Source organism: Nylanderia fulva, unplaced genomic scaffold (assembly GCF_048542155.1).
Source record: "Nylanderia fulva isolate GAGA-0341 unplaced genomic scaffold, ASM4854215v1 Scaffold780, whole genome shotgun sequence".
Classification (NCBI taxonomy): domain Eukaryota; kingdom Metazoa; phylum Arthropoda; class Insecta; order Hymenoptera; family Formicidae; genus Nylanderia; species Nylanderia fulva.
This window is the reverse complement of record NW_028190895.1, coordinates 5,296-16,571: the sequence shown is the minus strand read 5'-3', so window position 1 is coordinate 16,571 and position 11,276 is coordinate 5,296. Positions and strand designations below refer to the sequence as shown.

At 43.8% G+C, this 11,276-nt stretch overlaps 1 protein-coding gene across 1 annotated transcript; it reads left to right on the top strand.

The window, feature by feature from the left end:
* Positions 1 to 1,253: 1,253 nt before the first annotated feature.
* Positions 1,254 to 2,416, top strand: LOC114944331 (uncharacterized). The gene is made up of 2 exons (XM_085489070.1): positions 1,254 to 1,963; positions 2,014 to 2,416. The coding sequence occupies exons 1-2, from the start codon at positions 1,254 to 1,256 to the stop codon at positions 2,414 to 2,416; spliced, it is 1,113 nt and encodes a 370-aa protein (XP_085345196.1).
* Positions 2,417 to 11,276: the final 8,860 nt, after the last annotated feature.

Below are 11,276 nucleotides of genomic sequence, written 5' to 3'. Positions count from 1 at the left end.
ATTGTCGAGGCAGATAGTAGAACTCACAAGGAGAAGACGCGAACTTAGGGACGCATCCAAGGGCAAAGCAAGCACATCCCAGGCACCGAGTCTATCCCGAGAAAAACCTTGAGTGACTGGCAATGTGCAAGTCGCCCCTTCCTTGGCTACAACGGAGTTCCCACCTCTCCCGCGTCCTGCCATCCAATCAAAGGACGACGAGCGTATGGAGTGGACAGCAGTTACGAGCAAGAAACAGAAGAAGCAACAGAAGAAGAAAGCCAATCAACAGCAGCAGCACCAACGACCGCAGCAGCAGCAGCAGCAGCAACAGCAACGAAAGGCTAACTCTGACAATGCTATCAGCAAGAAGACGGAGAACAGAACAAACCCTGTACCGAAGAGGAGGAGACCACCCCGAACAGCGGCGGTGGCAATCAAAGGTGTTGCGGAAGGTTTCTCGTACTCGGCAGCGCTTAAGAAACTCAGGGACGGAATCAAGCTCCCAGAACTAGAGATTGAAAAGACAACAATCAGGCATGCGGTAAGCGGCGGACTGTTGATCGAAGTGCCGGGAAAAGACAAGGCCACGAAAGCTGAACTACTCAGGGAGAAAGTCTGCAGTATTTTGGGGGACGAAGCCAAGGTCACAAGACCGGTTATAAAGGGAGATGTTCGTCTGATCGGCATAGATGATTCGGTGGGAACCGACGAAGTGGCGGATGTGATTGCAACTGCAGGCGGATGTAAGCCAAGTGAGGTCAAAGTGGGAGTCATACGACCGATGACCAATGGACTGTTCACGGTCTGGGCTCAATGTCCTTTGGGAGCCGCAAACAAGGCCTCCTCAAGCGGCAAGATCAAAATAGGATGGACGGTGGCACGCATCGAGATCTTGAAGGCCAGGCCCACCCAATGTTTTAAGTGTTGGGGACATGGGCACCTGCGAGTCAAATGCACATCGACCGTGGATAGAAGTCGAACGTGTTATAGATGCGGAGCGGAAGGACACCCTGCCCTCACATGCACGAACCCGGTTCGATGCATTCTATGTGCAGAGCAGGGAAAAGATTCCAATCACAGAATCGGTACGGGGATGTGCAAAGCAGACTTCAGAGCTACAACTGGAGCGGCACGACCACAGCCACCTCAAGAAGCCATGGATACGGAGGATGCGGGACGGAGGCCCGAAGAGACATTAGAGACAAATGTACAATCTCCTGCAGTGCAACCTGGCGCGTAGCTGGCAAGCCCAACAGTTACTAGACCAGCACATGATCGAGTTGGATATTTCCATATGCGCTATCTCGGAACCGAGAAATATCCCGGAGAGTACATACTGGTTCGGAAGCAACAATGGACTAGCAGCGATCCACTGGAGACCAACAAACGCGGCCCAAGTATGCTCTCAAGTGTACAGAGCACAGGACTTTGTCGTGGCCAAGCATGGTGGGATAAACGTTATTGCATGTTACATCTCACCAAACTGCAATAACGAAAGCTTCTTAACATTCCTGGAAGAGCTAGGAGTAGCCATAAGATTCTTGGATGGAAGAACGCTTATCTGCGGCGACTTCAACTCAAAGTCGACTCAGTGGGGCTCGCCCCGTACAGATAGAAGAGGCGAATGGGTCGGTGAATGGGCAGCGGAACATGATCTCCGACTGATCAACGTGGGCTCTGTGCCCACTTGTATACGACCACAAGGGTGGTCAATTATAGATCTTACGTGGGCCACGGGAGATATCAACGGCTGTATAAACGAGTGGAAGGTCCTAAGCAGTGTTGAGTCGCTCTCGGATCACGATTATATCGCAATGAAGGTGGGCCGAGTCTCTGCTAATAGAACCAAACCCAGGAAGAATCGCTTCAGATATCCACGATGGAACTGGAACAAACTGGACGAAGACATGTTCCATGCTGCAATCGACTGGCATTGCGCGAACCCACCAGGAGAAAAACGCTCGGCTGACGAGATGGCCCAGTGGATAAATGGGGTCATCCGTGATGTGCGAGTGACGCGGCCACCAACAGAATCAGAGGGAGACCCAAGAAAAAGCAGGCCTATTGGTGGAAAGCGGACATAGACAGACTCCGGAAGATCTCGATAAGCACGCGACGGGCTTGGACCCGCGCGAAGAGAAGGCATGAGTCTAGGGAGCGGGTGGAACAACTCTGGGCTAAACATAGAGATGCAAGGCGAAAGCTGAGGGTGGAGATCAACAAGGCTAAACATGTGGCATGGCAGGAGTTACTCGACACAATTGAGGCAGACCCATGGGGCATGCCATATAAAATAGTCTTGAGGAAGCTCCGAACGTCTACACCAAGCCTAACGGAAACGCTAGACAAGGACGTCTTGGATCTACTGTTGGAGGCATTATTCCCGTATGGAAGAGAGACGGATCCAAAACTGTTGTGGCACGGTTGGCAATAGAACGAGGAGTGGGCCACTACGTATCACGAGGTTGCAAGGGTTGTCAAGATCAAGTCGAAGAACAACACAGCTCCAGGCCCAGACGGGATTAAATCAGGGATCCTTGGGAAATTACCCAAGGATATGTTGGTGCATCTTACGGCATGTTTTAACCAGTGCCTCAAAGAGGGAACCTTTCCAAAGGAATGGAAAAGAGCCATGTTGGTCCTAATCCCCAAAGCAGGTAGTGGCGATGAAGAGCTACCCAAGGTCAGGCCTATATGTCTCCTCAATGAGATAGGCAAAGTGCTAGAGAAGATCTTGGTACAAAGGATCAACACTTGGATGAATGAGAACCCGGACTTTGGTCTCGCGGAGAATCAATTCGGGTTCCGCGAAGGTAGAAGCACTTGCGACGCACTGATGCAAGTACAGTCAACCATAATGGAGGCCATAAATGATGGAGAAGCGGTAATTGCAGTTAGCATTGACATTCGCAATGCTTTTAACTCATTGCCGTGGAAAACGATCAGAGAGACCCTCCAACGTAAGGGCTTCCCAGAGTACTTACGCAGAATCATCGACAGCTACTTGTTCGATAGATCAGTGGATTACATTGATGGCGAGGGTAACCTAGTGGCGAAGAGGATGTTGGCGGGGATTCCGCAAAGTTCCGTTCTGGAGCCAACACTCTGGAACATTGGGTACGACTGTGTTCTTCAAGAGGGTACGATAAATGGATGCGAGATCTTCTGTTACGCAGACGACACCTTGATTCTCGCAACAGCAGACTCGGTTGTGGCCGCCACAGCAAGGGCGAATTTGCAGACCGGGTTGGTCCTTAATCGAATAAGGAGACTTGGCCTGACAGTCGCGGTGCAGAAAACGGAGGCAGTTCTCTTCTGTAAGAAAAGACCCGAGCAACTTCCAATGTTGAATATCGGAGGAAAGGCTATACAGACGAGGACCTCTATGAAATACCTAGGGGTAATGCTAGACGATAAGTTGGCATTCAAGGACCATTTTGAATATGTCGAAGCAAAGGTCTCCAAAGTAGCACGCTCGTTAGGAAGACTAATGCCAAATCTGAGGGGCCCAAGGGAGACGAAGAGGAAACTGTACGCAAATGTCATCCTCTCGATAGTTTTGTACGCGGCACCAGTATGGTGCGACTCTTTAACCTCATCCAGGAGGAACAGAGAGAAGGTGGATAGGATTATGAGGGTCACAAACCTGAGAGTAATCTCAGCCTACAGGACCGTATCCCTGGAGGCGTCATCCATGTTGGCGAGGATTCCACCGTTGCACCTGCTTGCAGCTATGAGGAAGAGGGTCTACCTCAGAACGGGAGACCTGAAGAAGAATGAGGAGGCGTCAGAGGAGTCTGTGAGGGAGATCCGAGAGTCGGAAGCTCTCTTAACGAGACGACAATGGAACATCCACCTGCAGCGACCACTGCTAGCGGGTGCTCGGACAAGGAACGCGATCCTTCCTAATTTAAATACCTGGCTAGATCGGACCCATGGGGGAATTACGTTCCATATCACCCAATTACTTACGGGTCACGGGTGCTTTGGCACATATTTATTCCGAATAGGAAAGGTGAACTCTCCGAGATGCGAGCATTGCGGAGAGAATAGGGAGGACTCGGCAGAACACACGTTGCAGGAGTGTGGCGCGTGGTTGTCGGAAAGGGACGCCCTTTCAGAGGTCATTGGAAGAGACCTCAGAATGGAGACTGTGGTGCGGGCCATCTGCACAAGCGACAAGGCCTGGAAAGCGATGTCCCAGTTTGCTGGGAGCGTGATGCGAGAAAAGGAGAATAGAGAGAGGGAGAGACAGGCGCGCGAGGCGCTAATTGGAACACCCTACTCTAGTAGGGAGGGATCACTCAACACCTAGTTGGGTGGTCAATGGAGAGGACTTAGAGGTACACTCTAAGTAGCAGGTCCAAGGCGGTCTTCTCAACAGGAATTCTTTTATCTTCTAATTCTTTCTCTATCCTTCTCTCCTTTTTCTTTCTTCTCTTTCTTTCTCTCTTTCCTCCTCTCTCTCTTTTCTTCTTTTTTCCCTTATTCTGTCATTTTATTTTCTTTCTTTGTCCGCAGAGAAGTTTCAAGGGATGGGTCAAAGAAACAAGGTATAGGGCTATACAGAGGGTTCGGTGCTCGAAGGGTCAACATCTCGGTGGTGGCTCGTCGTGCATGAATCCAAGGGGTTTAATAAGTTGCAAGTTGCAAGTTGTAGGCTTCGGGGTGGGATAGTCGAGGTTGTCGTGGATGGATGGAGGTTTGAATGGAAGGGTGGAAACGTCAAAAGACGTAACCGGTTGGCATCGGGGAAGTAATGTGGACAACAGTACCTCCGATGTCAATAAAACGGAGAAGGGGTCTGTGTTAAGGACCCGGGCGGAGGTTTAGTGGGTAGGACTAGCTGAGGCTGTTGCCTTGGTTGGGATCCCTATGGCAGTCGAGTCATCGAGATGACTCGATTACGTGGGGAAACTAACCGGGGCGAGGTGCCCCAGTACCGGGGTAACTAGTACCCCGGGAATAGGTGAGTCCCACATAACCCGGTGGGGACGGCCCCACTGTGGTATGCGTCAATGCATTCCTCCGCCTTGCGCCGATCGCAAAAAAAAAAAAAAAAAAAAAGTCTCAAAATGGATGTACCCGACACCAACTTGGCAATAGAATAAGGGTTCAAACGGTACAAAGAGATTAACTTCTGGAGGAGGGGTTATACCTCTAAGGGTGAGTGGGCACATTTGTGCTTGTTGCGTAATCGAATTGATAATGCGTCATTTGCTCGTAGATCTTCGGTGAACCCGGCAGAAATCGAGAAGTCAGTAGTCGTCGGTAAAACCGTCGGTAATTGCTCAGTAAGACACTGGTAAGGTACCAGTAAGGTGTCGATCACTAGTTGGTAAAAGAACGTACGTCGGTATATTGTTGGTAACGTCGGTAAAAGAACGTATGTCGGTATATTGTCGGTAACGTCGGTAAAAGAACGTATGTCGATATATTGTCGGTAACGTCGGTAAAAGAACGTATGTCGGTATATTGTTGGTAATGTTGGTAAAAGAACGTATGTCGGTATATTGTCGGTAAATCGAGAGTGTTCTCAATTGATTATTGTTTAGATGACTACTTTGTTGTACGGATTTACGAAGTTATTTCTTGAGACACAAAGATTTTTTTAAGAGATTGAACTATTTGCGTTTTTCCGTGTTAGAATTCCGAGGGTTGCACCGTGTGTGGTGGTCGACCCTAGTTTTATAGCCCGACCCTTTTTTTATAGCTTTTATAGCCGCAGTGACGATGGAAAAGAGGAAAAATGCGTCGGAGATTTTTCTAGAATGTTCTCTTCCACGTGGTAGAAGCGTCTCTGAATTTACTAACACGCGCGATTCCTTAGGTTAACGTGAATTTCACTTACCTTTAGTAGCACTTTCTTGATCGTGTCGGCTCGTACTTGGAGGTAGAGCGTGCGGCGAGGGTCGTTCACTGGGATGTTGGGCGGCGGCAGGCGTCGTGGTCGGAAAGTTATTGGTATGCACCTCCACGGTAAGAGTTCGTCGTTTTTATTATTTTTAATGTTAAAAATGTTCTCGTATTCAGGATCGGCCTGATATTCCACTCCGAGGAATTGAGAATATTCCTTGGTCGCTGATTCACGATAGAGTCGGTTTAGTTTTCGTAATTGATTCTTCCTTCCTGCGCGTCGCGTCTTAGGCATATTGAATTTGATGCATCCTCTGAATGATTACTCAAATAAGGAAGGTTGATATGCGGCGGACCTCACTATCAGTTCCTTATTTTGGCAATTGCTGAGAATGTTAATTCTAACTGTGATGAGCGGTGGTCCGCTCCAGACACAGTTTTGAATTGTTCTGAATTCAAACGCCGTATGACAGATTTAAGCGCTATCGTGTTTTATCACGGGAGTGGAAGTTTTGAAGAGTACTGAACACTGGTTTTCACACATGAATACACTGGTTTATTCGTATAGTAGTACAGAATTCGAAACTAGAACTTAGAATTAAAATTTAGACTTAGACTTAGAATTTAGATTTTAGAGTTAGGATATTATACTTAGAGTTAGAATTTTTAAATTAGAGTTAGGATTTAGAATTTGGACTTAGAGTTAAAATTTAGAAGTGCGACTGTACTGTTCGGTGTCGCGCAGAGAACTGCCGAAATTCGGGACTGCTCTGAGGTCCTTCGTTTCGGCGGCTCGGGCCTGCGGCGGCCTGGAGAAAGGGAACTCTCCGGAGTAGGGGCTCTCACCGTGGTGGGAGATCCTTAAGCGCTACGAAGCGCCACGCTTAGTTTCTAGGCGGAGTTGAGCGTCATGGCCGGCTTTGGCGCGCTTTTCAAATAGCGTTTAAGGAACTTGGAGTAAAACGAAAAAATTTATACGGCCGGACGTGACAACGAGTACAAAATTTGCTCAATATTGGATTACGAAAGAAACGAAAATCCAGAAAAATGGATCCAAATGATCCAAGAAGCCCAAAACAACGACCGAAAACTACAAGAGGAATTGAACAAAGAAGATTCAATTTACAAATTACGCGATGAAATAATCCGAATAGGAGAAAAATCACACGAAAGAATAGCGATTCCGGATGAAATTGCATGGGAGCTCATAAACTCCGTACACAAGTACCTAATTCATTTTGGTACGGATAAAACAATAGGTTTCATCAAGAAATTATTCAAAATAAACAACGTGGATCGACTAACGAGAGATGTGGTAGCTTCTTGCGAAACATGTATCGCATCAAAGCACTACACACGACCAACTCGCGGACCACAATTTTACGATCTACCGGATGACAAAAACAAAGTGATCTCACTAGATTTATTCGGACCATTGCCCAAAACAAGACGTAATTTCAGATATGTTATTGTCACGATGGACCAATTTACAAAACTGATCAAATGCTTTCCCGTGATAAACCAAAAAATTGACATAATTATAAAAACAATTAAAGAAAAATACCTAACAACAATGGGCAAACCAGAAACAATAGTTACAGACAACGGAGGACAATTCTTGTCAAATCGATGGACCGATTTCGCGCTAGAAGAAGGATTCAACATACAAAAAACTTCACCATATAATCCACAATCAAACCCTGTGGAGCGCGTAATGAAGGAATTAGGACGCGTAATCAGAGCGTATTTCCATGGCGAACACACCAAATGGAATAAGATTATTCAACGTTTTGAAGATACAAGAAATTCCACACACCACTTTAGTACAGGTAAAATTCCAATTGAATTATACCCGCAAATGCAATCTGAATTGCAGATTGATAATCGATTACTTCCGGAAGAAACAGAAGAAATCGACAGACAAGCACAAATTGATAAAGTTAAACAACATTTGAAAAAAAAAGCCAAAGACCGATTAGCCCAAGCAGAAAAACACGAATCGGCAAAAGAATACCAGGTGGGAGACAAGATATGGATTAAACTCCATAAAAAATCCGAAGCAAAACGAAAAACAACCAAGAAAATCCACCTAATATACCAAGGACCTTACTGAATTCGTCAAATAATTAAAAGAAATGCATATTTAATCGAGCATCTTGACGGAAATGTCATCGAAACTTACAACTCAAGACAGATTCGACCGCATAGAGAACCACTGCTGAAACATCAAAATCAAGATCTTTCAACGGAATGCAGCGAAGAAGAATTCTCAGAAGTGGAAGAAGAATCAAGAAACGTCAACGTTATTACGATTGTCCCGTTAGAAAAGCTAATCAGAAAACCAAGATTAGAAAAAGACAACACAAATCTAGTAAAACCTCCAAAAAATTGGGTTCTACAAGAAATCACATCTAAAATTCAAGAAATTTCTTGTTCAAAAGGGGGCGTTCGACGAAATTTTTTCCTAAATCATCAATTTAATTATAATTATAACACTACTTACCTCAAAAAAGAAGAAAACACTCGTTTACCAACGTTCACATCTGAAAATAATAGAATTCCAGTTACAACTAATTTGTTACAAAAATTCGATCAAGAAAATTGTAAATTAGAAATAAAAACAGAAGAAAAGCAACCGGAAACAAAAGATAGTAATAAAAACAAAAGGAAAGTAAACTTACCTAGAATTAGACTAGAAGTACTCACCAGACAAGAAAATCAGCAAGAACCTGAAAAAAGAAAAAAATTATTACTTGAAATGAAAAATAGTAAATACATACCTGAAGAAATTCCACGAAGATCCCAGGAACAGTCCGGACAGCATTCTCCTGAAAAAGAAAAAGATTTAATTAAAAATAACAAATTAAAAATTAATTTGCAATTAATTAATCAAACATCATCAAATAATTACGAATTGATCGAAAAACAATATAAATTAACCAGAAGTAACGAAAGATTAGCAATGATAAACAATAAACTAGTAAAAATCAACTATAAGACTGGACAAATTACTAAATTAAATCTTAGCGAAAATTCACCAGAAACCCCTAGCGACACGACAAGTATACATAGGAGGCGCGCGATCGGGGAATCCCCACGCCGCAACGCAAGAATCGACGAACTCGACAATGACGCAACAGTGACAAGTCTTAACCGGTCAGTCGAACGACACGCCGCAAAGATGGAACACGTGTTCGGACGAAAGATTACGACAGAACAGCAGCTACAACAATTAACCGAATACGAAAACGATCTACTAGAACGAGTTTGTGCATTATTAGCGCCGCGACAAAAAGCTTTTGAAAAAATAGCGAGAAAACGAAACCGAATCGCGATACTCGAGGAGATGGAATTAATGCTACTCAACACACCCATCGTCGAGAGCGAGAGCGACGGCGACGACGAGATTACGAATATACGACACAAGGTAATTAAGGCTACGGCAAATACCATCGCACATATCGACAAGTTTGCATTGTTCAACAACAACGACAATACAAAAGCCGTAGTAACACAAACAACGACGGTGAAAAGTACAGATCTTGCTTCGACAAAACTGATATTCATCGAACAGAACATCGTAGGTACCGAATCGTCCAAAATAGTGACAGCTGACTGGGCGACAAAATTAGTAAAATACGAGCTGGAAGGAGAAAACGAAGGCAAGGAAACCGTCATATTTGACAGAAATCAAGACGACGAAGAAAACCGAAAACCAGCGTCAACACATGAGCCTAAAATCGTTTTCACACCGTGCCAGCATAAAGGACCACCCACAACGTCGCAGGCTAAAAATCCATGCACAACACCAAAAAGTAAGGTGCCGTTCACAACGCCGAGAGGAAAAGCATTATTTACACCAATCGACAATCCGACACCATCGACATCGTTCGCAAAGCCAGATATGCATCGCTCGATCAAAAGCAGACAGGAAATCATAATTTCCGAAACGAACAGTGAGACAGACGAGAATACATCCCCAAATCGGCAAAACTTGAAAAAACATAACAAATCTCCCAATATGCAAATAAATAAAGGAGAAAAAAGTAAATCAACCGGAATAAAACTCAAAAGCATCTCAAGAGTTCCACGAGAAATCCAAGAGCTGATACAGGATAATTGCAGCGCAAAAATGTGGCCTAAGCAAATGCATAGGAACAAACGAAAGATGTCCTATATCGAAGCACCATCTTCAGACTCTTCCGACGACGTAGCGCTAAGATACAAAAGCGCTACGCGACGTCGACACAAGAGCCAAAACAAAGGCAGTAAGCTCAACGAGGAAGCCGAAGCCGTAGCAAAAACCTCTCTGGACTCTAGAGGTTTGTCATCCGCGGAACCAAAACGTCCCACGAATGGCAAAGAAGGGGGTATGCGACCGACGGCTGGTCGCAGTCCAGAGAGAGCATCCAGCGTCCAGGAACCAACCGACCCAGAGATGACATCCCGGCGGACGGAGCACGAGAAGACTGTAAATATTCATTAGTTGTAAGGGTAAAAATTGCATCACTTAAAATAATTAACAAGTAAAATATAAACACGAATCAGTTTGCATAATCTCGCTAATTTTCATTCAGATACGCTTGAGAGACGTAAATTAATAATTTATGTTAAATTAAATTAAACAAAAATCAGATTATTTTTAGGTTCTAACAAATTGACAAACAAACGTCTCACGATTGCCAATTTACGTTTAAGTAATTAGTTTAAATGTATTTACAAGATAAAAATTAAGTTTGATTAAATTTTATAATTTTAGTTAAAATAGCGAAAATATGTGCAAACTGGTTACGCCGGGCTAAAGGTGATTGCAATAACGTAGTTGAATATAAATTCAAAGTTTATCTATTAAGCTCAATCGCGACATGTGATTTGCCAAATACAAAGGTAAATCAGACACGAGTCTAGTGAGCTAAGCCCAACTCACAAATGTGATAATTAACTTTAATTTTGGGTATATTTTTTTTTTCTCGATAGTCATAAACATTATAATACGTAGATTTGATATCTAGTTATTTTTACCAATGAGGGCGTTTCATACGACATCGTGATATTTTAATTTATTATTAACTTTTTAGTTTAAAACAAGTCTGATTTGGCTAAATCACAGATCGTAACTAATCTTATATATAAGGTGCAGAAACAATTAGATTAGGTCTAATGTCATTTTAATTTTTGCGAAGGAAAGTATTTAAGTTCAGGTCAAAAATGTTAAGATAAACATTTATTCATTTTCATTCAAAGGTTTATTGTAAATAGTTATTTTATAATGCATCTGTAGCATTCATCATCCACACCTTTCATTTACACTCTACACTTTTATTACACCTTACACTTTTCACTGCACTTTTACACTTTTTACATCTTTATACATTTGTAATAACTTCAATTCATTAATATACATAATGTTGTTAAGAAAAATCAATATTTCCATAACA